The following is a 27,821-nucleotide window of genomic DNA, read 5'->3' on the forward strand; positions in this document are numbered from 1 at the left end:
ACCAGGTAATGGGGGGTTCACAAGGAAAGAAGAAGTTTGGATCTGATGTAGGGTAAGAGTGCTTGCTGTAGGTTTTTAGTAAAGGAAAAACATGAGAAAGAGAATTTAAGCCAAGTAATGAGAAACTATGGCAATGTGTTGCAATGGAACTAGAAGAGTGGGTTGTTGGGGAGCAGCTGGAGCCAGAGGGCAACCAGAAGTGGTTTCTAGAATTTCTCAATGAGGGAAGATGAAGGTCTGGCCTAGGAAAGTGGGCATGTGGAAATAGGGAGTGGAGGGATGCATATGCGATCTCAATGGGAAAATTGCCAGGCTATGGTGACAACCAAGCTCTGGAATAAGGAGATATGTTTAGAAGGCAACCACTGAAGGAGGTAGATGAGCAGGCTCCAGAGCTGGTGGGAAGAGGGATTCAGCCTTGGGCAAGTTAAATCTGAGATGCCAAGTAGATTAGTTCTCCGCACTAGCCACGGGGACTCATGGCAGGAAAAGAAGCAGATTTAAGCGAGTGGGGAGCACCTTCAAAGAGGTAAGACACCTTTGAAGGCTGCTAGGAAGAAATTGGTGGATATCCAAGGCATGAGCAGGACAGTTATCTGTAATGACAGAAGGACAGGGACACAGGTGAGGCATGGGCTGAGAAGAGGAAGCAGACACGGCTCTTGGACCTAAGGGAAGGGCAGGAAAAGACTATCAGCAGATGCTGGACTCAGGATCTTTTCAGCAAAGCAGGGGACTGCACCCTCACCCTGCGATTGAACCCAGACCTGCCTTCCCTGCGCCGGCTGGTCTTTGGCCTCTGTACTCACTTCCTGATGCTCTGGCTACAGCGGCACCCTAGTCCCTGGGCTGAGGGGGCTCCTTTGTACCCCAATCCTCTCCCTTTCAGCAGTAGGGAGGCTCAGACTGCCTAGGCTGCAGGGCATCTTCTCCCCGGGGTTCCAGTCCGGGCCTAGACCGGGGCCCCCAACGGTACCGCCCACCTGGCCACCTCTGCAGCTCACGCCGCCGGCTGCAGCCCGGACTGCTGCAGGCCAGCCGCCCCTCCCGGGGGAGGGGTTTTGGCTCTCCTCGCCCCCCCTCCACCCCCCACCCTTTTCCCCTCTCGGCCTTTGTTGCAGCGTCCCTCGGGACAGCCCCCACTGCCTTCGCTTCAGCGTCCTGGGGGTCGGAGGGATGCCTGGCGAAGGGCCTTGCGGTGAGAAGGGTTTAGGCTGAGCCAGGACGCACGAGGGCTCCCCGCAGCCGGGGACGAGGGAAGGGAGGGGAGCTGGAGCCGCGGGGCCCGCTGCTGCAGAAGTGGGAGGAGAATGGGAGGAGCTGGGGGGCAGGCAGTCGGGGAAGGAGGGGTCTTAAGGGGCGGCGAGCCCAGGTCGAATTTCCTCGGAGGCTGCTGATCCGCGAAGCTCCCACCTTCGCTTTGAGCTCATTGCAGCCGTTCTGTCCCGCGCCCTCCGGAGCCCCGGACCGGACCATGGTGAGCACGGAGTGCGGTGGCTCGACCCCTCCGGGCGGCCTGGGGTGCCCGGGCGGAGGGGACGAGCCTGCGGGACCTGAAGAAGTTTCCCGGGTCGGCGCGGGGCCCGGCGCCTTCAGTCTCGCTCTCTTCTCTCTTCCTCAGATGTGGAAACACTGGCTTGCGCTCGCGTTCGTGGCCGTCGCCTGGGTCCACGCCGAGGTAGGTGAGGGGTCCAGGAGGTCGGAACGCGGGCCTCAGGCCAAGGGGCTCTGCGCGCCTGGCGGCCGGCGTGAGTCCTGGGATGCTTGCGGGGTGGGACTGGGAGTTTCCACACTTGCGGTGGAGTGGGGTGGGGCGAGGCTCCGGGGGCGCTCGGAGCAGAAATGCTACTCGCCAAACTTCAGTCTCAAAATCAGGATAAGTTTGGGCCATAAGCGAGAGCCCCACCGCGCCTAATGTGGAGGGAGGGTGGGGTGGGGGAGAGAGCACGACTGGGCGGACTGGGACCCACGCGGCGATAGCAGCAGTCGAGTTCAAAAAGGCGCCCTGAGCTCTTCCCTTCACTTTAGAGGAAATTAAGAATAGTTCAGGACTTTTCCTTTCCAAGTCTGTCTTCCCCGGGGGGTGGGGGTCGGGGAATCAAAAGATTCCTCTTTCGGGGCAAAATAAATTTCTCTTTCTTCTTTATAAAGTGAAATTATGATTCCCTGAAAATTTATTTTTTTTCCTTTTCAAAATGCCCTGGGATTTTGTTGTTGTTGTTGTTGTTGTTATTATCTAGGCCATATAAGGGCATTTAAAAAATCTAAATTATTCTTTAAACTCACATTGCGCAAGTGTGAGAGATCCATGGCTCTGCCCTTTGGGGGCTCTGCGTTTCCAGTTAAGGCATTTCAGCTTTCTTTTTTTTTTTTTTTCCTGGTAATGTTTTCTTTTCAACTCCAGTGACCTTCCTGAGACACTACAAACAAACCAACAACGCTTCGCCCACAAGCCCCTCCATTAACTCAAAGGTTTATGGACAGAAAATAAACAATTCTAAATTCCCTGGGCTCTAGTCTCCAGAAAAGTGAGGTCAGAAACTAAACATTTGATAATTATGGCAGGAAATGTGGAAGGAATTAAAAAGCATGAGGGAGAAGAAATGGAATGCACATTACAAAAGAAATAGCTCCCTGGTGGGTGGTTTATACTCCCTTTTAGTTTTTTTTCTTCATATTACAGTTTAACCCCACCCTTAGCATCACAGCCTGACTCTACTGCAGAATTCATAAATGCGTACAAAATCTTCACGATTTAAAAAAAATACACATTACACTGAAGTCTCACTTAATTCACTACATTATTGGTTGATGTAGAAATACAAGCTGTTTTTACTCCCAATGAAACAAGAGTAGCTAATAATTATTAGATATCTACTATGAGTTGTAATAAAATTCCATTTTCATGGTATAGAAAGTGATTCAGGGAAGTTTACCTAATGCATCAGATGCCCTTGACTATTAATGCTAGCAATAGGATTTGAACCCAAGCTCCAGACCCACTTCCAAACATGAAGTCTTAGCATTTACCAAGTATTTTGTATACCAGACATTGGCTGTGTGTATTACTGCATCATTTCTTTTAGTTCCCCAAACCCTGTAAGATAGGTTTTGTTATTCCCATTTTACAGAGGAGGGAACATATTTAAGGAGACTTGCCCAGGGTCATATAACTGAGTAATAAAGAAGAAGGATCTGAACCCAGTTCCCTCTGCCTCTGGAGCCCACCTTCAACTCCTGGCCTGCTTCTCTTCCATTTCATTTTCCAGAGTTTAAATTTGAGGAATTATCCCTCTTCACTGGTAGATTTAGTCCTGATTAAAAAACACTCCTCCATCCCTTGCTGTAGCCCTCAAAGGACAGCCATAGTTCCGTGATGGATGAGGTGAATCCTGGGTTAGTTTTCCAGCAGGCTTAAGAATTGCCAGCTAGTGTGTGAAATGGCTCTGTGAACTGGAATGCAAATACGAGATGTGAGGAAGCTCTGAGTTCAGTCACCACAAGGCTGTGAGGCCCAAGGTCTGGGATCTATTCTAGGCAGCCTGTACTGTACACCCACCTCCCCACCCCTCTGCAATGCAGAGAAAAGCTTAGCCCTGGTAGGAAGTTCCCCCAGCAGTAATTTCCTGCTGGAAGTAGAAGAGCATCCAGTATTCTCAGAATTCCTGGGCAAAATCTACAGGGAAAGAGGCAAAATGAGAAGTGCTGAGGCATGGAAATCGAAGGAGTTGGTACAGAAAGTTACAGTGAAGAATGAGGGGTTACATTTCATGACTCCAGTTTTTTAAGGATCATTGCCTTTTAATCGAGTCAACCTTTGGTGCATGGCCCTAAAAGCTATATATGGCAAATTTTTAATCCATGTGTTCATAATGTACCTTTAATTATTAATGAAAAGGCAAATTAACCCTCTCCATAGAAGACTTTTACCTCAAATATATTTTAAGAATTATGTCTTGTAGTTAATGTGCTTACAGTAGAATTTTTTTCCCTTTAAGGACATTCAGCAAACACACTCAAGTATGGGATTTATAGACTTATTGGCAGGAATCCATTTTGGTAAACTTTAGATTAGTTAAAATTGTGCAAATATTGTTCAACTTTTTAAAAATGAAATTTAGAAAATAAAGTGAGGTTTCTCATTGCTTTTTGCACCAGGATTTAATACAAAGATTTAATTCAGCCTTTGAAAAAATAATATATTTATCTACAAATAATGTTTCTATTTGAAGAAGCCAAAGTTGTTGGAGTAATCCTTCAAAATTGGAGGTGTTCCAAGCTTGGGGAAAGGTGACTGTCATCGTTGTTAATATCTGGCTATGTAAATTCCATTTGGTTAGATTTGAGAAACTATTAACAGAGCACTTTAAGGAAAGAGTTACATTCTTCCCAGTGTTTTCCATTGTCTTTTTAAAATTATTTATTTATTTATTTATTTATTTATTTTAGTTGTAGTTGGACACAATACCTTTATTCCATTTATTATTTATTTTTATGTAGTACTGAGGATTGAACCCAGGGCCCCGTGCGTGCTAGGCAAGCGCTCTACCACTGAGCCACAATCCCAGCCCCTTCCATTGTCTCCTACTTGGCATTTCCAAGTTGCTTTTTGATTGCTTCCTTTCTTACCTACTCTGTCACCAGCATATTCCTTCAGCCAGCTGCCATCTGAATTCTGCCCCATTCACATGAGCAAACACCAATGTACTCTATAGAGTCCCTGCAAAAAAGACAGTGTTGAGTATGGCACATATCTCTAGATGTATATAATATTGCCATCTGGCCAGGGCAGGACATGGGGTGGAGGCCATGGCAGAGTGAGGGCTTCTATTAGCAACTACACAAAGCCTGTTCATTTTCTCTCTTCTATTCCCTTCCACTGGGTGTGACTACAGTTCCTTGAGAAGTGTTGGAGATGCAGGCATGGTAGGGAGAATCCGGATATTGGTTTGCCTGCTCCATGAGTTGATGATCTTTGTCACTCTAGCATGGCAAGTTGAAGGAGACTCTGTGGCCCAACAAGACCATAAGGAGGACAGCCTTGGCAAGTGCCCAGGTGTTCCCCCACTTGCTGTTAGGGGTGGCCTCTGCTAGCATTGATTCCCAACATTTCAGGTCTAGAAATTCTTTATTGTGAACCATGCATCAAGGGAATAGATTTACAAATCAGATCGCTAATTCCAGTGAGAGATCCACATTTGACCTGGGAACTGTGAGTATATTACCTAAGAGAACAGTAAGGAGATGCAATAACAATTCTACAGACAGATTAACTTCACTTAGTTCTTGACTGACCCCATTACAATACCATTAGGGTACTGTCCCTCAGAAGCCACACTTAACTTTCATTTATACCCTATTTGCATATAGCTAACCACTGTTTTTTGTTGGTTGATGTGGGAGCTCCTCTACATTCTTAGATAGTCTCAGGTAGACCTAGAGTGTAACCTCCATCTACTGACTGCTACTTCTTGAAGCTTCAGCCAGTGTATTTGCTACTAAAATGATCTCTTATTTACCTTTGGCAAATAAAGTTGTTGTAATGCTGAAGACCATCATTGGAAATTGGAATGTTAAAAACAGAACAGGTATACAACTAAAAAGCAAAAACAGAAGGGCAAGTGCCCAGCAAATCAAGGCCCTGGCCATTGAGAATGTCTTTAGAAGGTGGACATGTTGCATGTGGCGCAGGTCTGTAATCCCAGTGACTCAAGAGCTGAGGCAGGATTGAAAGTTTGAGGCTAGCCTCAGCAATTTAGTGAAACCCTAGCTCAAATTTTTTAAAAAGGCTGGGGATATAGCTCAATGGTAAAGCACCCCTGGGTTAAATCCCCAGTACCTCCACCCTCCAAAAGTGGACGTGTTACAATTCCTGTAAACATTTCTGGATTTGGTAACAGAAAGCAGGCTCCAGTTCCCAGTCTCCCAGGAGCAAGTTGGGGAAGAATTGTAAGGGGGAAAAATTAGAGGGTATGGGCTGCGGTGGACATAATGACTCCAGAGGAAATGTCCCAAAGAAGTCTGTTAGGCAGAATAACACATGCTTGCAAAAGAACAAAAAAGTAAAGGATGAATAACAGTGGTCACATATGAGAATGGTTTCTTTTTCTTAATTGTCTTCAAATAACTGGACATCCAACAGAACATTCCTAGCAGACATAGTGACACACTCCTGTACTCCCAGCTACTTAGGAGACTGAGGGGGGAGGATCATTTGAGCGATACCAACCTGGACAACACAATTAGCTTCTGTCTCAAACTAATACCAGATATTATAAGACTTAAAAAAAATAAAATTAATATAGCTCATTTTGTAAGCCAGATGATTATTATCCTTGGAGGTCAAATGAATACTTTTTCCCAGTGTACATGTTTCTGACCCTGGCTTTGGCAACTAACTGTGCCTTCTCCAAGAGTGAGCCATGAACAGCACCGATCTTCCCTTCACTTTGCCCATCAGTTAGCGTTTCCTGCCACAGGCTGAGCATGCTATGCACACATGGTCTCTACCTGCATGTTGCTTACAGCTAGCAGTGGGCCAGGTTCTTTAAATGGTGGCAGCTACTGTGTCTATTACAAGGATATGGTGAATAAATACCTTGTAATTCTTGTTGTTACATTAATGTAGAACTTCCCTTGATATTGGAAATTCTTTTACAGTTGTAAAATGGACACAAATCTTTAGGGTGTAGTTTGATGAACTTCTACATCTGCATATACCCAGGTGGTAGCCATCACCCAATCAAGACAGAGGTAGCATTATCTTTATCAGCCCAGTCTCTTGATGTCTCAACACTTAGTCACACTTGGCAAGTTTTTAATCCATGCTTTAGCAATAGTGATCCTTTAATAATTGATGAAAAGGTAACTTAACCCTTTCTATGTGACTTGCAATTTGCATTTTATTTTAAGCATCTAACTTGTAGTTAACCGTGCTTATAGTAGAAAATTGTTTTCTTTGTTAAGTACCAGGACAGACAGCAAATAGTTAAATGCAGTCTTCATTGATAGGAATTTGATTTAGTAAACCTTAGGTCAGCTCTGGGGGAGCTTACTTGACTGATTTGTGAATGGATATGCTAGGGCTACTATAATCTACACTTAGAAACTAAGTTAAGTAAAGAAAGTCAAATCTTTCTATTTGACCGGTTTGCCCTGGTCATTATTACATTTAAGGAGACTGTACATAAGATATTAGTGATGTGATGTATGACAGCAAAAAACTTAGTACTGACTAAATATCCACTGGGAGAGGGTGAAATAAACCATGGCATAGCCATGCATGCCACTAAAAGTTGTGTTTACAAAATACTATCTGTAGGGTTGGGATTATTCTTTGCTCTCATCTTTTCTATGTTCTCTTTTTATGGGTATACTTTATTTTCATGTTTTATCAGAAAATAACAACTTTTTATTTAAATAAAAGATTAGAGGGATAAATTCCTCTTAAAAAGAAAGGGATTCACAGAAATTCCCGTATTGTCAAGACACTGAATGAAATATCCAAAGAATAAAACTTCTAAGGATCGTTTTAGGAGAAGGGAGGGAGTGAGGTTTCATAATTAGCCACTATTGGTTCTAGAAGGGGGATCTTCTAGAGAAATGGATCAAGTCCATCAACAGAAGTATTCTATGAACTTATTGGATACTGTAGAAAATAAAAATAAATATCTCCCAATTCTATGACATGGCATAAACATAGCATACACATCAACATTACCTCTCCCTTATCCATGACAGACAGTTCTAATCAATCATGAAGTTCTTTCCTACTGAACCTGGAACAGGTTTGAAAATCATACTCAGTAATGTTCGAGGTAGTTATAAGCAATCAATCAGAGTCTGTCTGTGAAATAAAAGTTTTTTTGCCATTCCTGCTGGAAAAAATCAATCCGTTGGACAAACATTGACAAATGTTTAGCCAAAATTAGGATAATTAGAAGGCAGAATTCAGGTCTGTGTGAAACTGACAAAGACAACATGGGGTAATAGGTGATAGAATGCAGATTGGAAATGGATGAAAATCCCAGGAAAACTCTGCTTGCCAGTTTCTGGTCCAAGCTTCTGAGTTCTTTAGATGAATCTGAACACTTTGAATTAAGCCAAAACTTCTAATATTGGCCATCAACAAAAATAGGATAATGATAATTTTCTTGGCCGTTCCAGTGAAGGTTTGAACAGTCGCTGTTGCTAAGGCTTTGTAAGAGCTGCTGCTGTCATAGATAACAGCTCTGCATTAGCAGAGTCTGGCATTAACTTGCTAATAGGATGCTTTTGGGGTAGTTGAAATACAAAATATATCCCATAAATTTGCATTTTTTTGCTGTGGTTGAAGGATTTTCATGTAATTTCTTAATAGACTTTCTATATCCTCATTTGGAAGCCATCACCATTAAGCTATTCCCAGGATTACGACTAAATTTATGACTCCTAATGTGTCCCCTGAATAATCCCAGACACTATTTGTGACCAGTCAAGCTGTTGCCAGACAAGTCATAAGATACATGGAAGAAGCTGTGGTCTGTTTCAGGCCCAGATGTGTGTGTGTTTTCACGGGTTATTGGCTTGAGTTGATGTAGGGAGAGAGTCTTTCTCTACTCCTTGTTGTTTTCCAGATTTAAATCCTGTGTCTGAAGCAATATCTGTCTTTTCCCCAATCTTTTATTCTACCCACAACAGTCGTTATTAAGTATAATTTATTAATCTCCTACAGAAGCATCTGACGTTATGCAAGTCACTTTGCACATATCCTACCACTGGAATATTGTGGGATTAAAGGGCAATAACTTATGGTCCCTGTACTGCAGGAGCTGCCACCTCTATAGCTACTGTACAGCTCAAATGGTTCCAGCCATTAAGGAACCAAATCTATGGCTTTGGTAGAAATTACTACTCCATTTTCCTCCTCTTTCTACTGGTTCAGGAAATCCTGAAATGCAGCGGTGGGATGGGTGATCCCTGACTTCTCAAAATTTCTGAGGCTCCACTTGGGCAGCTGGGGCCATTTTCAACCTCCATTTTGTTCATCCCATCAGTATATCCAGTAGGTGGCAGCTTTTTGCATGGGACTTTACCTGAAATTTTATCTGTCCCTAGGCTCTGATGTTTTTCCCTTGCTTCCCATTTTCATGACACTCAAACCTTCCTCTGAGTTCCTACCTTCATTATCTCGTTCTCACATCTGGATGTCTCAAAAAAAAAATTTTTTTTTTCTGTGCCAGTGTTTGAACCCAAGGTTTTGCACATGCTAGGCAAGTGCTCTACCACTGAGCTAAACCCCAGCCCCAAGTCTTTTATATGAACTTTGTTACTGAAAATTTTTATTATTAACTGCAATTAATTGTAAAGAATGAAAAAGTTCTTGACTTAGAAGTCCTGCTCTTACCCTTTCTGATGTCACCATTTTAAAATTACCTGATGTCTCTCAGACTTGTCCGGACGTGAGACCTTGTGCAAAGTGACTTATCTTCCATGAGCTCACATTCCTCATCTATAAAATGGGAATGATGCTGTTCTCTGCCTGTCTCTTCAGTTAGGTAATGGAAAGGGCTCCTTGACTGATGGTACATAAATCAACACCAAAAACAAAGTCCTGCTAGAGAGACAAAGTGCCTGTTGCCATTCCCTACTAGGCATCAAGGAAGAGTATTTTTTGGCTCTATAATGTCAACAAGAAAATTCTCACTTTACACAGAAATAGCCATGAGTCATTACCTCTTATTGTACAGAGTATGCACTGGCTCAGGTTATTACTCCACTTACCTACTTATCCTTGAGAAGATGTAACATGTGATGGTTCAGCACTCAGACCTTGAAGCTAGAGAATCCTTGGGTTTAAATCCTAGTGCTGCCCTCACTGTCCATGCAGTATTGGGGAAGTTACTTAAAATCTCTGGCCTGTTTCACAGTCTATAAAATGGGATTAATACAAAGTATCTACCCCACAGATTAGTCATGAGAATCAAATAGCTGCTACATATAAAGCAGTTAAAAGTGAGTTTGGCCCATAGCCTGTTAGCTACTCCCATTCTGTAGCATCTCTACTAATAAGAACTCCAAAAGCCATTGGATGTGGGTGTATGAGAGAGCGAGCCATAGTATAAGGAATTCTCCTGCCTCTTTGATTTGCTCTCTCCAGGAGTTTAAGTATCTGTCTCCTTCTTTGTTAATCAAAGTTTTCAACTCTGCAGATATAATTATGTCAAAGTTATCACAAATGGCATATTTGTTGCTCAATTTAAGTTTTCATACATTTTCCACATCTGGGACAATGGGACAAAATGGGTTAAAAGGAAAACTGGGCCATCAGGCATGGTGGCACATACCTGAAATCCCAGCAGCTCACGAATTTGAGGCAGGAGAATCACAAGTTCAAAGCCAGCCTGGGTAATTTAGTAAGCCCCTGTCTCAAAATAAGATTTAAAAATACTGATCTTGTTGTTCATGGTAGAGTGCTTACCTAGTATGGTTCAGGCCCTGGATGTGATCCCCAGCACCACAAAAATAAATAAATAAAAAATAAATAGAAAATGGGGTATTTATTTCAGGGGACATTTTGATGTTCAATATTCATATAAGAAATGTTGCTTCTACTGAGACAGTCTTTTACTGAAACTTCTATGTAGTGTTTCCTCTGTAAGACCACAACTCTGTCCTTCCTCTAAGGAGAGGATTTCACCTCCATTGAGCATCTCCTATAGGCCATGGGACAAGACCCAGCATAGGTTCTCCCTGAGGCAGTAAATGAAGGGAAGGAACCAGAATGAGAAGAGGGAGAAAGGCGAAAGGAGAGGCATAAAACTCCTCTGGGATTTTTCCACATAGAGTTCTCTCTCCTGGGTTTCTCCTTACGTGTGGAGGTGACCACCAGATGTTGTAGATGGCCGTTTTCATATAGTCTTGCTGTAATCCCCACAGCATGGCCTGTTAGCTGGTGATAAGTCTTATAGTTTTGGTTTTGGAAAATATGATCACACAAAGAAACAGGGCCCCTTGTTTTAACTGTCTCAAAATAAATACCAGCTACTCTTAAAGACAGAGTGGAAAGTATTCTGGAGCAGGCTGGGCTTTGTTCCTTTAAGAATCAAGACTGTACCTTCTAGTGCTTTGTATACAAACCTGGAATCCTAATGGAAAGGCCCTGCCAGGGTGCAGCCAGTCCTGTCTCCAGCCTCTGGTGCCCACACCTCTCATCCCCAGGCCCTGGGTGATTCTCTTTGTTCTCCTCTTCATCTTTCTCCTTTTCCTTGGCTGCCCTTTTCTTTCTCATCTTCCTCTTCCTGCCTTTATAGAGAGGTCATCCTGAAGTGTCTGGGCTGCATTAGGAGCTGCCAAAATACCTATGAACCACCATGTTCACATTTATATAGAGACAGAATTGCACAAAACCTTGATACTCTAGTTTGCATTAATCATCTGGGACAAAGTATATTTTCTCAAGATCTGCTCAGAAGAGCAAAGTGGAAGGTCTCACAGATCTGTTCTCTATCACTGAATTTATGCCAGTGACTAAGTCCTGAGCCTGTCCCCAAGGAGCTTTCAATTCAGTGGGATGCCAGATAGGGACACAGGCTCAGAGTGGTCTAAGTGAACAGTGTGAGAGCACAGAGCTGAGCACAGAAAGTCCTCCCAGAGGAAATGGCTATCAAACTGAGCTCTGAAAAATGACTAGTACTTAGCCAGACAGCAGGTAGAGAGAAAAAGCCATATCTTATTTTCTTCTTACATCCCGTTAAGTAGTTATTGCAATCTTAATTTTATCCATGAGGAAATAAATCGTGGCTCAGAGAATTCAATTAGTTACCCCAAATCAACTGCCTAGTAAGTGGCCTACTTAAAATTCCAAGATAAAAGCTCAGTGATTTAGGGCCACTGTACCTTATTTCTGAAAGTGACTTTGAAAATAAACCAAAAACTCTTGCTAGTAACATGGACTCTGGCCTTCAAGTTACATCAGTTGTTAAATGGCTTGAGTGCCGTGATTGAGAGTCAGGCCTGGTCATTCTGGCCACATGGATGTTGGTTCTCTCCATTTGGACTCACCTTTAGCTACTTCTCTGATGTATACTGGAGAGTAGTTGTTATGTCAGAGCATTTGCAGCTAATGGTCAGTGACTCAGGGGATGTTTTAAGGCAGTTTCTTTGTTCTTCAGATGTATTTACAACTGTTTCACATTAAATAAGGCCAAATTGCAAAATGGCTCTAAAACTCCAGCCTAATTATTTAAAGTGTGATTGTAGACATTGTTTACTGCACATGTGTACAGTCAGCCCCACTCACCAGTGGAGGGGGTGAGTGGGGCTGACTCTGTCCTGCACTGGGCTCAGCAAGCCACATGCCCTAGTACAGGGCTTATCTGTCCAATCAGAGGAAAGGAGCCCCTTTTTCTAACTGATGTGCATAGCTCCTCAAACATTGAGTCATGTGATGCTTGCTGGACTCTAATGACCCTTTCTACAACTGTGTATTTTATAAATTGATATCATTCATAGTGTTGGGGCTTCCATCAAAAGCCTATTCTTGGGGCTGGGGTTGTGGCTCAGTGGTAGAGCGCTTGCCTAGCCTGTGTGAGGCACTAGGTTCGATTCTCAGCACCACATATAAATAAATAAGATAAATCCATTGATAACTAAAAAATATTTTAAAAAAAGAAAGAAAAAAGAAAAAGCCTTCTCTTGGTATTTGTGACTCTTCTTTGTGGATAAGCCAGGATGATACAAATGGAAATTTTAAAATTGTGTTCTTTTAGCCCCACAGTGTGCTACTCTTGGCTGTTGCCCAGCTCAGTCTAGTTTGAGAACTGTGATTCCCCAGGAATGAAGAAAAGAGTTTCCAGCTCCCCTCTGATTTCTGGATTAGCAGAACTTCCCTTAGCACATAACTGAATTCCAGCCCCTGGGAAGAAATGTCTTAGACAGAGTGAACCCCCAGCCTGGAGCCTGTCGGAGGTTGTGTCATGTGTTTGCATTAGTTGAACAAAAAGTGAGCAAGCTTTCCGCCCTGGCCTCCCCTCCTCCCTGCTCGCCTCTCTGCTGGGAGAGGCCGGTTAACGTCTAGACAGTGTCTACTTGGCACTGTGCCTTTCTAGCACAATCTGCACAGAGCTGCTGCTCTGACTTTGCCTCTGCTGCTCTGACTTTGATTGCTTCTCCTCACTCATTTTCCTAGTTTTCTTGGTCAACCTTCAACTGTCTCAGAGGACTGGCATGAGGAAGTAGGAGAGGGAATTGATGAGCCTGCCAGGATTCAGCTGCCTTGAGATGTTTAGAGTCAAGAAGCAAGAGCAGTGTTGGCTGATGCCAGGGCTGAGATTAGATCCCTGATGGGAGCTGGCTTCAGACCATTACTACTTATTGGCCAGAGAAGGACTGGGGCAAATAACCCAGGGCAGGCAGCAGCACCCCCAGCTACAAGCCTCATGCCATGCCGACTTGGGCAAGTCACCTGATCCTGTCTCAAAATAAAGGGTTAGAGTGGGTCTGAAACACAGCTTAGAAATCCTGCCCATCTGAAAGAAGGCAGACATTCTAGGCTATATTGTCAGAATATTCTACGTAATGGAATTAGGATATTTGATTAGCTCTTGTCTTAAATTACAGCCTAGGATGTAATAGTTGGAAAGAGAGGCTGGCCCAGGAATGAGAAAACAGAATGAATGAAAGCAGGCGGCCCTTCGGGTCCCTTACTTCCTCTGCGTGTACTGAGTGCAGTACAAACAGTACAGCATGTGGCACCTGAACACCAGGAATCCCAAATGCTGTTTACACTACAGAAAGGAATCACTTGATTTTCCACTTCAAAAGCCAGCTGCACAACATTGGGCAAGACGTGAGGGATGCTGGGTCCCCCTGGGTTGAGTGAAAGACAACCCAAAATCCAAAGTGTGCAATTCAAGATTTATTGAACTTATTCAAAAAACAAAAATTCCTTCCAACTTCAAATGTTCACGTTTTGTTTTAAAAATAATGATGCATTATTGCAAATACCTTACAAAAAATAGCTGTCTGAAAATACTGGGTGAACTGTAATTTTGTTTTCTGGAATCCTCCTGGCTTCTTACCATGTTGCCTGACCACAGGGTCTCCTACATGGTCTTCTGAACAGGTGTTGATAAAGTTCCTGTCTTGGTCCTCCCCTGGCCCTGATTTCCAAATCAGTTATAAGCTCTAATTACTATCCATGAGAACTGGTCTTGGCTTCTGATATCCACAGTTTAAATCAAGTGACTTGCTGGGGTGAACTCAGTAAGGAAGCAGAAACCAATACAGATGTTTTAGTCTTGTTGAACTGTTTGGTAGTTGCCTATGCTCCTGTTCCCAAATTCCACTAGATAATCCCAGGGTGCATGCCAACCATTGTTCCTGAATGGGAGTGGGGGGAACCCAGTTTTGCATATGTCTTTCCTAATAAGGGTATTTGTACAGATTAGAATTGATTCAAATTGGCTGTGTCCCAGAGTAGACTCTACCTGTGTGTGCATGTGTGTGTGTGATTACATACAAGGGAACGTACACATGCACGCACCCACACTGACTTAATCTTCACTGCTTGGAGAACTGGGCCATCTACCTATCTCTTCTCTAGTGGGTTGTCCTTCAAAACAAATTCTTAAGGACACTAGTGAGGAGAAGCGTGTGTATTATTAAATTTCTTTTAACTGTTCTATTTTAATTTAGTTTTGTTTATGTGTGAATTCTCTTAGACTGCCTGGATATCTTCCTAAGTTTAGACACACAGACCAGTGCTTGTTTTTATGATTTTTAAAGTTTGACTGTTAGTGAACTTAAAATGTATATTATTCATTTATTTTCTACCTCATTCCAAAAATAAAAACTATGTTTTCCCTCTTAAATCCCATGGTCAGACTCTCTTATTAGTACTGTAAGGATCAGGCTAATTAAGTATATTTTCAGGAAGAAGGACCAAAGTTTGTGGCATAACATTTGTGACAGAGAAAAAGGAAATGGATGAGGAACTCCAAGAAAGTCCTAAAGAATTCCTGATTGCTCTCACAGGGTACTTGGCTCATTGAAACTTTAGTGTGAAATTGATACATATGGAACTTCTATAGGAGCAGAAATAATCTAATCTAATCTAATAAAACAGAAATACAGATAGATGCCCCTCGGAGCACAGACTCAGACATACCCAAGTGCACTTTACTGCCAGAGCCCCAGTCTGGAGGGCCTAGGGTAGCTTCCTGTGGCTTCTTGGTAGCTCAGCCCAATTCACAAAAGCTACTTTGAGACAGAGGCAAGTGTATGCATACCATTCATTCACAAATGGTCAGAATACTGGCTCTCTTCTCTGAGGGCATCTTCACCCTGAATCTTTGCTATATGCTATAATTATGATATTCTAATTGGTGGGATGTTGGCTGCAAACAGAAGCAGAAAATTTGTCTGGTTCTAAGAACCTTTCGGGAATGTGTCCATTTGTGCTTTGCTCCTCTCTCCTCTAGTCTTTCCTCCTTGGTGTTTTCTGTTTTCTTTCCTTTTTTATCCTGTGTGGCCACGGCCTTGACCTTGCCCACAGCTGCATACAGAAAAGCAGATTTCCTGGTTTAGGTATTTAAGGGTAAAGCCTTCATTTTGTGCATTACTTGGTGTCTGCAAGAAGAGTAATTTTCGAGTATTAAACAGAAGAGTAATTTTCTACTTGGCATCAAAAACTGGATAATGATCAAAGAAAACCCGAGCATGAGGAACACTCCAGGTGTGAGCTCGCTTTGGGTTTCTCAGTTTCCTTTCTTGGAGGATAGGCCTAGGAGAGGAGTGAGACTGGGAAGTGTTGAATAGAGGCCAGTCAAGCCTTTGCTAAAGGTTGAGTATAATACATCCAGTAGTCACTGCAGACTTGTTTCTTAATAAAATTCCCTAAACTACTCATGGGCCATGTTGTTTAAAGGACAGTTACAAAGTTAGCAGCTTTCTCATAGCAGAACAATTGAAAAAGTTTTTATGTTCATTTTCTACCATAACTTAATCTGGATAAGGTATACAAAAGTTGAATTACCATCCCACCTATAGGCTGTTGGGTATCAAACTCAAGTATCCAAAGTTGAGGGTTGTTGTTTTGTTTATGCCCTATTTTAGGTGCTATTCCCCCATTATCTCAATTACATTTTTCCCCCATTTTTGCTGGTACATTATCGTTGTACATACTGACAGGATTTGTTGTTCCATACTTGTACATCTACACGATACATAACATAACTTTATAATTTGGTTTTGGTAATTTTTTAAAATACAAAAATAAAGAAACCATGATGTGATATAAAATCCTCTAGGAACAACCAATGCTTGAGGTTCTTAACCCTACTGTGTTGGTCATTTTACAGCTTAGAACATCTCATTTTCCCTTGAAATTCCCCTTAGACATTTGATCAAACAGAAAGCTCTTTATTTCCTGCCTACTGAATTACAATGTGGCTTAGAGAGAAGCCAGCTTCCTCCCCAGTGGCTGTGTCAGTTGGCTGATTGGGTTATTTTTCCAGGTAATGCTATCATTTTGCCCAGTATACATGACATTGTCATTGACCATAATTACTCATGTTACACTGTCCAAGGATGTAAAGACCTTCTCATTCCCTGGTGACTTGTTTAACCCCAGGAAAAAGTCTTCTCTCTGCCTGTGCTAGTAAGAGTGGTGAAATGAGTGTGTCTGTGCCTCTGTGTGTATGTGCGTGTGTGTTTGGCTGTTAGCTAGCTGAGTGCTGTTTTAGGCTCTAGACTGCCAGTCTATGGGTTCAGATGCGAAAGTAGACACATTCAGAACATCATGCTGTTCTCTTTAAAGGAAAAGCATAAATTAGGGATTTCTAAGGCTGAGAGTATTCAAAACATGAGTGATCACAAAGTGGTTCTTGCCCTAGAAATGGGTGAAATTAATAGGAGGCAGGAAAATAGCGCTGATGAGGACTTGTAGGAGGGAGGCCCTAATGCAGGTAGGAAACTCACTGTTAATTGTAGCAAGTTAAGCAAATGCAGATGAGATGATAAAGTTAAGAACGATTGATCTTTATCTTAAATGCTTCTTGAGGATATACTTGAGTGAACACCGCTGAAGGGTATGAGCTAAAAAGATATATAACTGTTTGCAAAGTGAATAATATATGATTTATAAGTAAACTCACAAGAGAAATGATAATGTAAAGGCTGTAAATTAGAATAGCACCAATATATAGTCTGTCACCAGGAAGATGATGTATACAAAGAGCTCAGTTAATGGTAGTTACTATTCTTCTTGTTACTGCTTGAGTTCCAGGCAACAGTAGAACTACAGGAGAGAATAAAGAACCTAGACTGGTGTTGTGTATTGAGTGGTATTCATGTACATGCTGGGTTAAATGTTTTTTTCTGCAGGACTTTTCAGAGCCTTATAATATTCATGTACATTATTTTTGACTCTCTGGGAGGAAAGTTCAGTAAGCAATGTTTCCCAACCATTTCACCATGGAACACATTTAAAAATATAAATATTTCAATTCTGATCTTCTGTGTACCAGTAAGGACAGATTCCATAAGCAGAGTCTATTTACATCTGATCCTAGGCCTTGCTGAGCTCACTTCCTGAACTAATCCCATTTCATCAGGCATGCGGTTCATCCAGAGCCCAAGGCCATCCTGAGAGGAGAGCCTTCTGGGCCTGACTCCAGTTTGGGCCATCAGCATGACTCTGTCCATACCTGCCTACAGGCTGTTGAGTATCAAACTCAAGTATCCAGGATTTCTTCTTTGCCATTTCACTTTCCCTTCCCATACCCCAGTCCCTCAGCAAGTCTTGTGGGCATTAGTCTTAGATATGTCATCTCTCCATTGATTGCTGTCTGTCTCCATTACCAAAATACTCTAGTCCAAGCCACCATCGTGTCAGGCTGTTGCGGTAGCACCCTAGCTGTGTTTCCTTTTTCCCTCTTGTCTGTCTGCTCTCTGTTTCTCTACACAGTGGCCTGGGTAGTCTTGTAAAACACATCTGTTCCCTGGGTAAAACCCTCTCATGTTCCCTGTTGCACTAAGGATGAAGTACCACCTTCTCGGTACCGATGAGGCCCTGCACACTCTGGTCCTTGCCCGCTTCTCCCAGCTAACCCCACACCTCTCTCCCCAGCAGACCTCAAGCCACAGCCACACTGGTGTTTTCCCTGTTCTTGGAACATAACAAATTTTACCCTGCTTCAGAATCTTTGCACTTTTCTTCTCTCTGTGACTGCTGTCATGCTTCGGGGTTCAGCTCAAGAGCATTCCCTGACTACTCAACCTATAAAGATGCCTTGCTCCAAGATTTCTTCCATTTGTACTGTTTCCCTCCAAACTTTGCATAGTCTACAGTGAACTTGGTTTTTTATTTGTTTTTCACTGTTTTCTCTCTAGAATATATACTCCTTCAAAAAAAAGACCTTGTCTGTCTTCTTCACCCATAGGTCCCCAGCGTCTAGAACCTAGAACTGTGCTTAGTAAATATCTATTGAATCAATCCACAGGCTAAATGGATTAATAATGAGGTCAGATGTCTCATATGAGAAGATGTGTAGTGCCCTATGCCTGCAGTTCATGTATCCTAGTCATCAGTCTGTATGCCAGATTCTGCAGTTATAATGTATACTTGGGAAGATGGGTGACAACACTAGACTGTCAACATTTTGCTTAACCTTGGATATGGTAGTAATGCTGGGATTGCTTAATCAGACGCCTGAATCTTAATTCTTTCAGGTCTGGGTGAAATTGAATTTAAGATGGGGTTAACGGAGCCAGGCACAATGGTGCATGCCTGTAATCCCAGTGACTCAGGAAGCTGGAGGATAGCAAATTCAAGGCCAGCCTCAGCAACTTAACAAGGCCCTCAGCAATTTAGTGAGACCTGCCTCAAAATAAAAAGGACTGGGGTTATAGCTCAGTGGTAAAACACTCCTGGGTCATATCCCCCATACAAAAAAAAAGAGAGAGAGACAGACAGACAGAAAAGGCAAGTTGAATGGTAAATATTTTTATTCTTCCCTTCCATGATCAGCAATTCTGATAAAACTGGGCACCATTCCCAGAGGGAAAATGTCCTAAGGAATACAAAGTAAAGCATTAAATTTTGTCGATGGTGATTCTTTGCCCAGAGCCACAACTCACTTTGTCTAATGACCTTTCCATTTGCTGAGAACCTTATTTTTTTTGGATCCTTCCTGTTCTTGCTGTCTTTCCCGTGTCATTTTAATAGCAACTATGGTGTCTCCAATGTGGGTAAGGAAAAAAATAAAAAGACATTTAATGTTGCTGAATTCATTCAATCAAATCTCAGAGAAATAACTTATTCCTAGGTAAGTTCCACAGTATAAAACAGTGATCAGTTTTCGGTAGAGTCCTTGAGAGCATACCACCCCACTCACCTGCCACATTAACTCTCCAAACTTTCTTACACTTGACCCATAGACCAAGATCACTGATTTACTTACTACAGCACATTGCTCTACTTTTCAGTGGAGTTGGGGGTCCCCATGGATAAAAGTAATTAAATATGTGGCACTTCTCCAGTGTTTAGTTAGTTTTAAAAAAAGGATAGCAGTTTGAGAACTCTGTCACATAGTACTTGGGAGTATTTTTGCCACAAATGATAATCTGTTCATAGCAACTAAACTAGTAGATTTGGGAATAGAGTTTTCTGTTACCTTTTTGAACAGAAAAGGAGGTCTTTGTGCATTGTTGGTGCAGCTTGAGGGTCTCATGTGATTTTAATCTCTTCAAAAATAGGGGGTTTTGCTGCTGTGGAACAGAATACTTGGCAGTTGCTTATTGGTGGGCTTCCTGTCAGCTAAAGCCTGATTGGCCTGTACAACTAGGTTTTATAGCTTCTTTCCCAACACCCCCGCCCCCAGCTATAACATAACATCCCAAGGGCTCTAAGCAAAGAATGCATGGCAGGAATGTCTCAGGAAGAATAGAATGTGCATGTTTTCATTGACTTGAATCTCAAGGCACTAAATGTGAATGTGTAATGTTGAAAGCTGGCAGCAGCAAGAGAGTTAAAGTAGTTGAACCAAGAAAATGGGGGGGAAAAAAACCCAAGTTTTTGAGAAAATATAGCCACCTCATTGCCAAATTAATCCATGGATATTTGTGCCAAATAAATAAATAAAGTTAAGAGGCAGCACAAATATGTTCGGTTTAATTAACCCTTTGTCCTTGTTTCTGAGTTAACCCATGAAAAGTTGTAAAGGCAGGAAATGGCAAACACTTTTATCTTACAGAGACCAGAAGGTTGAAGTGTCTTGTTTGTGGGCATTGAAAGCAGAGCTAGAATGAGGCTTACATGCCCATGTCATCTGCCCGTTTACAAGGTGTTAGATAAGCCAGGTGTGGTGGCACACGCTTCTCAACCCAGTTACTCTGGAGGCTAAGATAGTAGTATCACAATTGGCCAGCCTGGGCAACATAGCAAGACCCTAGTAATTAAATAAATCACCAAGTACTAGATATTTCTTACTTCAATATTCCGGTCCCAGATATAACCCAGAATGCTGCCCAGCCTATAGTTTCTGATAATACCTGTTCCTTCAGTTATGTACACCACTTCTATGTCATTCCAAGTGAAAGAAAGTCTTACTCTTTCTATGCAAACTCTCCTCCTCTGATTCACATCAGAACAGGACTCACTGTTTAGAGCTGTTGAGCAGTCCAATTAAGATGTGCCCTAAGTATAATTGGATTCCAAAGACTAGGTATGAAAAAATGTATAAACTCTCTCAATAATACTGATTGCATGTTGAATAGTAATATTTTGGACATATTTGCTTAAATTATTAAAATTAACCTATTTATTTTGATTTTTAAAAACATGGCTACTAGGAAATTTTAACTTCTTTATGAAACTGGCATTCTGTTTCTGATGGATTGAGCAGTGCTAGACTGTTGTCATTTAACCATGCATTGCAGTTAGCCACATTTTGTCTTGCATTGTCTCTGTTAGATCATGGTATTCTGTTACTTGAAAATTCATGTATTTATATCCCCATCTCCTCACCTAAACTATAAGCTGTTAGAGACACAGCTTATTTGTCCTTGTTATTTGTCCTTGAGCACCCAGCTTATGGCATGTTTGGTATTTTATTGTTTGATTGTTCTGTCTATTGCTTACTTGTTCAGAAGTGAGTTTAAGTGATAAGGAAATGTAGATTAATTTCTGTTTGGAGTGTTGCTTTTTTCCAAAGTAACTGATTTTATTTAGTTCCTAATTTGTTCCGGAAGATTACTGTTTCTCTAATTGCGCTATTAACATCCAGGGGGCTTGCAGAGGGTGCCAGAACTTCCTGACAACCAGTAAAGAGCCCAGCAAAGAGCACAGGTCTTAACATTGATGCCTACAGATCTCAAGGAACTTCTTTCTGTTCCCTTTCTAAAAGCTTGGGGAAGTTCCAAATTCAGTGAAGATTTGCACCCCCCTTTCCAGGACCCATGTGGGTGTAGGTGAGGTAAATAAGTCATGTTGCTCAGTGGCTTCTAACCGTAAACCAAGGCACAGAAGTGGCCACCACCAGCCATGGCTGCCAGTAGTAACTGTCAGGAATTCCCATTTGATGACTAGGATTCCTGAAGTCTCCAAGAAAACACTAGAAGATGCACCCTGGGTGGGCCTGACCCTTTAAACATCCTACAATTTTGTGGGTGAACCATATGTTCATAATACCTAGGCTGGCTCTATTATGCCTAAAATACAGTAATTTCTGCTGGTCTCCTGGGAGTGTCTGACCTTCCTCTGCCTTTCCTGACCACAGGATCCTTGATCCACTGGTTTTGGTTCCTTTGTTAAGGAATGTGCAAAAATGGCACCTCTGTATCCAGAGGCAGATTTATTAAGTGTCACTGCTGGGAATGACCTCACTCCACTGACCACTTTACCACCATAAATGACTCACAGAGAACCATGTCCCTTTGGTGACAATGTGTGAAATGAATGTTTTTCTCTTTAGAGGAATAATCAAAGGGATTTATAATGATCAAAATCTAGATGCAAAGGTGCTCCCGTGTGCCCAGATTCCCTAGCTTCCCAGCAGCAGATGCCCTGAAAATTCTCATGTGACTGTTGAATCAAAAGAGATTAAGGTTATAGGAGGTAGCCCATGCTGCAAGTAGTAATTTCTTTGGGTTTCTCATTTCTAGCATTTTGGTTTTGGGTTTTGGTTTGTGGGTATCTAAACATGTATTTCCCACTGAAAAATCAGTCCCAAAATCTATGGCTGGTTTCTGGGAGCCCATATTCATTAGGTTAGAATTCTACTCTATAAAATAAAAATAACAATTATTCCTAATTAATAAGGTGACCAGGTGTCTGTTTATGCCTTTTTTCCAAGTGTATCTATTTAAAAGTTTCCCTTTTACTTCCAAATGCCCAAGTTGGGATGATAAAATATATGGCTGAAGGCAACAATCACACATCTCTACCTCCTCTGTAGTACCATCCTTGCAGAAGAGCTGGGCTCCATGGTGATACAGAAATAATGCTTGCAGCCTCCCAAACCTTCAGACTCAGATTCAGAAAGCCCCTGGAAGCAGGCACGGCCCAGATAATGAGATCATCTGCACAAACTCTCCTCCCAGGAGTTCCTGAATTTCTTCCTCTGGATGCTGCAGAAGGGAGCCCTTGATCTGCATTTGGAATTGCTCCAGGTGTAGAATGGGGAATGAGGAGGAACTAGACAGAGAGGGCCCCGGAGAGCCTGGAAATGGGCAAGCTGGAGGAACCAGCCATGAAGCCTGAGTGTGAGGGGTACCACCTGCCCCTGGCGTTTCCTTGGAGGACTGTTCCTGGGGCTGCAGGTTTCCTCCCCTCTTTTCTCCTGGCCAGCTGTTGCCATGGCAACACAGTGTCTGAGAACTTCTAATTACATCTGTCTGCTTCTCCTAGAACCCTACGGAGCCACACATATGGAGACTTCATTTAGCCTGTAGTTTCTTGTTGAGTTTTAACCCCTTCTGCATCCTTGAGCTAGAGAATAATTGCCAGGATTCTGGAAACTTGACAGCTGCTTTGCAGCCATATTGCCCCCAAAGATTCCTGGAACTTTGGAGAGTCACTCTGCTCTACTGGGTCTCCCAGCTCCATTTTGTTCCAGTAATCCTGACTACACCCCCACACCCCCCACCCCCTGCCAAGATCCTGACATTCTGTCAGAGGGCTTCAATCTTGTTTGGGCATCACGGTTCCTTGAATGTGCGGATCCCTGGGGAAATACCTTACCTGGGCACAGCTAAGGCCTTGCCTTGCCCTCACATCCACTTTTCAGTGTATTCCAGCTCCTCGCAAGGTCAGCCTAATGGATAGGGAAGGGCTTGGCCCCGAAGGTTCTGGGAGTGGAGGTGAGTGGAGCAAGGCAAGAAGCTTCTTTTCTGGTCTGAGGAGACTGACCAACCTGCCACCCTCAGTCTCATAGGACAATGTAGGCTCTGGGTCCTGAGTAGAGTTCACAGAAAATAGCTGCCTTGGATAATAACCCCATTTTCACTGTTTCTCTTGCCCTTTTCTCACTTCTCTTCATCTCTGCTTTCCCCATGTGTAGGTCACCAAGGAGACAGGCTACTCTTTGGCTTTCCAGCCTATACCCCAAAAGTCCCACCCAATTTTTGTCTTATTCTGAGTTACCTCACATCCCACATTACCTTATCTTTTTCACTTTCTTTCCTTCCATCAAATTCACATTCTTTCAACATGTCTCAGCTAGGTTATATATTAACTGTGGACAAAGAAAATGCTTGAAAGCCATTTCAGTCCCCTATTGCCCACTGTTCACCTCATCAACATCCCCCCCACACACACCCCAATATATCTTTCTGTGGGTCTAAGACAGTCTCAAATTAGTGAATTCCAGGCTGAATATTTATGATCTGGCAGGGAAGGGTGGGGTCCTTAAGCTCTCCAGAAAGGCCCGTACCGGGAGGAAGCAGCCTTAGGAGAACAGCAGGCAGGGGCATCTTGCCTTCCTGTCCCCACCCCCAATCCCAGGGAAGTGTGGCTCAGTTTGCTCTTTTGTGCTTTCAACAAAGGCTGGTTGAGTGGCACAGGATGCTGCACTAGGACCTACGAAAGGACTCTTAAAATAATAGTCTTTGTCCTTATAGGTTAGCTGGAAAGACAGAATGTGACAATCAATTAAATTTTTTAAGTGATCAAAATGAGTTCATATAAAGAAAATCAAAGGTCAGAAAACAAAGGAGGAATTCATACCAACCTAAAAAAAGAAAAAATAGCCAGGATGGAATGGTATAACTGTAACTAAGCCTTGAAGGACGGGGAGAATTCAGGCAAGCCAGACTATAAATCAGACTTCCCAGATGGTAACATTAGTTTTTTTATTTGATCTTGTGGGACATTCTCTGCCCATGTGAAGGTTAAAGAAGCATCTAACAATACCTCATAGTGGTGACATTTTCAAAGGGTAATGAGTTCTCATTTCAAAATCTAGAAACTCAGGAGCCCTATACCCTTTACTTATTTTCTGCTTGCAACTGAAGTCTGCCGTGGCTACCTGCTCAGCTTGCAGACACCTCCCACAGTTCTCCATAGCCAGAGGCCCTGAGAAGTAGAGAGTTTTTGAAGATGAGGCCAAGGACTTTGAGGTCACATAAACAATGAAGTCACCCAGGAGAGAGGCAAAAGACTCGGAGCCATATGTTGAACAACTTGTTGAGTGCACCCAAGGAGATGCTGGTAGATGACAGTGTCAGGCAGCCAACTCAGTGCTAGGTCAATGGAGGACAGTAGCTTTGCTTTCAAGGTAGGAGCCATGTGCAAATTGCAGTAATGGAAAGGAGCCACAGATGTGGTGGAGGGGAAGCTGCCTAAGTTCTCTGAAACAGTGGACTCCTTTCCTAGCAGGGCAAAGTGGATGGAACAGAGAACTAGATTCCTCTGAGATCTGTCCATTTCTCATCTGCCTTCCACCACATGAAGGCCCTAATTCCTGCATTCCACTCAGAATTCTAAAGAATGAATCCTAATTGTTTCCGGGCATGGGAAGAATGGGGAGGTGGAGGGTTGACTTGCATGGGATGGAGTGCTTGGAACATGCAGGGGTGTTGGTCCAGATGTGTCAGGCTGCAGGGGGCACTTCTAAAACTGGCTGTCTGGAACTCTCCCACAGCTGCCCTAGAGCCTTCTCCCCCTCTGAGTTGAGGGTATTGGGATGTAGGTGTTGGGATTTTTTTTTTTTTTAACTTTTGATCAGCCATTTTCCTTGAACTACATGTGGAAATAATTAGAGCATGAATGCTGAGTAAATGTGAGCTCTGGCAGCCCCAGACATACTTCAGTGACAGGTTCTTGGCAGGAATGGAGACTTGTGAATCTCCTGTGAATTTCCTTTAGGGATTCTCTCCTTTCTTTTCTTCCCTTTTTTCATGCAAGGCAAACACAAGTCGAATAAAACTTTAGCTCACCACGAGTGAAATCAGACCACTCAATTGGGGTCCAGTTACTGCTTCCCTGATTTCCTCTGCCGGGATCCAGGAGGGAATAAAAAGGCATTGTTTATGAATGTCCGTGGACTATAAGAACCAACTTTAATTCCCCCAGCAAAGCCCCTGAAACACCGTCAAGAGCTCTGTAGGTAACCAGTCTTTGTTTTTGCAGCGCTGGGGATTGAACACAAGAGTCTCACTCATGCTAGGCAAGCAACTCTATCACTGAACTACATCTCCTGCCCCATGAATTCAGTGTGAGGAACTTAGTTAACATCTACAAACTCTGCATTTTAGAGATGAGAAAACTGAGGCTCCAACTTTCCATAAGTCACACTGCACTTGAGGCAGAGACATGTCCAGGACCCCTCTCCAGCCTCCTGCATTAGTCTTTCTAAGTGCCTGTCTCTGGTCGAGCCTCTGCATTACTGTCTCAGACTTCAGTGGAGGTCTAAGAGCTTTTTTTCTTTCTTTCTTTTTTTCTAACTATCTTTTTTTTTTTTTTGGCTGTTTCATCCCAATGTTCACCAGTTTATTTCTCATGCGGTAGTGCAATGGTATTCATCATCAAGTCATTCATTCCTTGGAGCTCTCTAGACTAACTAGTCTTCTAGGTTTCTGAGTATTCCTCCTCTCCTTTCTTGGCTTCTGTGCCTTGAGCCCTCATTCAGTTGTGCAAGCTGGTAAGTGCCTGAAATCCAACCAGCACTCTGCTTACCAAACCTTCTAACTTCACCTGGTGCCCCGGTTTTTTCTGGTTTGTACGGAGAACCCCTGTGAACTACAGGCAGTCTGTTCTCCTGCACGTACACACGCACACACACGCACACACATACACACACATACATTCATTCTCTCTTCTCTCTCTCTCTCTCTATTGGGGGGGGGGGGATTTTTAACTTGGAATTGAACCCAGTGGTGCTCTATCACTGAGCTACATCCCCAGCCCTTTTTCTTTTTTATTTTGGGACAGGATCTCACTAAGTTGCTGAGTCTCACTAAGTTGACCAGGCTGGCCTTGAACTTGTGATCCTCCTACCACAGCCTCCTAAGTTGCTGGGTATACAGGGGTAAATGCCCAATTCCTACTCTCTCTGTGCTGTCTGCTCATCCTTTCCATTCCTCTGCCCAGCTGCCCTCAGCCTTCTATCCACCATTTGCTTCTAAGCTCATTTGTTCCTTCGTCCCCATTTCTCATTCCTATACAGATGATATCTGGATGTGCATCTTTGGCCTTTATTTTCAACTGTTGTTGGGATGTGTATCCATAGACTCATTCAGACTTGACTCATTCCCGCCTGCCCCTCCCTCACTTGACCCTTCCCAAGACTCCATCTCTTACAAACACTCCTCTAAACCTCCAGGGAAAGAATCAAAGATCTTGAGCCAATTTGGATTTTTCAGTCTGAAAAGGCAAACACAGAGTCCATGTGACAGATTCTGTAAAATAAGAAGATAGTTAAGGTAAACAGCATTGTCCCTTTTGAAATCTGAACACAGCAATCTGTAGTAGGCACATAGTACATTATCATATAATGAGTAGATAATCAGGAGCATGTCGTATCCCATAAGATGTGATAGAGCTGGACCTGGAAATTAATACAAAGGAGAATTTTTATAAATTTTCTTTTGAGACAGGGCCTTGTTAAGTTGCCCAGACTGTCCCCAAATTTGCCATCCTCCTGCCTCAGCCTCCTAAGTTGCTGGGATTACAGGCATGCACCATTACACCAAGCAGACTTAAATAATTCTTAGTTGGCAAGTCCACAATGGGTGATTTGTACCTCAAAGCTAATCCTTCTGGTGTGATGCACCCCTTATTTTGATGTTGTGGAGCCCAGCCATGCTTTCCCAGAAGCACCTTGAATGTTGCTGTCACTGGCCACTGACAGACTAACTTGAATGGACCCCAAATGACATTTTTAATTTTTAAATGTTTTTGCTTAGGTTAACTTCAGTTACTTTACATAAACAAACAAGACTCCAAACTTATATGGCTAAGATGCCAAATCAAGAACCCTGTGCATGCCAGGCAAAAATGACACTTTAATGTGTGGAGACCACCGGAAGCTGCTGAAATATTTTAAGCCAGTGTGTGACCTCACAGAATCAGCAAGGAGGACAAACGGAGAAAGGCAAGACTGATGCAAAGAGTCCGGTTTTAAAATGCTTTTTAAATATCCAATTGAGAGAAAGATTTAGGCAAGCTTCTTCATGTTTTTCTATATACTTGCTGATTAGGTCAGATCTGCTTGAGTTCTGATTTATTCATTCATTTATACAAAGAAGAAAGAAAGGTATAGCTGATTCCTACAGGGGCTACAGACTCATGCCTCTACCCTTACTTTTCTTCCATGCATTCTATTCAAAATTGTAACTGCTGC

At 42.8% G+C, this 27,821-nt stretch overlaps 1 protein-coding gene across 1 annotated transcript in view; it reads left to right on the forward strand.

The window, feature by feature from the left end:
* The first annotated feature begins 1,321 nt into the window (after nt 1-1,321).
* Fstl1 (follistatin like 1) overlaps nt 1,322-27,821 on the forward strand; it is a 51,149-nt gene continuing 24,649 nt past the window's right edge. The window contains exons 1-2 of the mRNA XM_015486894.2: nt 1,322-1,477; nt 1,622-1,678. Of these exons, the coding sequence (XP_015342380.1) occupies nt 1,475-1,477; nt 1,622-1,678 (60 nt within the window). The 5' untranslated portion in view covers nt 1,322-1,474. The remainder of the gene's footprint in view (nt 1,478-1,621; nt 1,679-27,821) is intronic.

The sequence above is a fragment of the Marmota marmota genome, unplaced genomic scaffold (genome assembly GCF_001458135.2).
Source record: "Marmota marmota marmota unplaced genomic scaffold, marMar, whole genome shotgun sequence".
Lineage (NCBI taxonomy): Eukaryota > Metazoa > Chordata > Mammalia > Rodentia > Sciuridae > Marmota > Marmota marmota.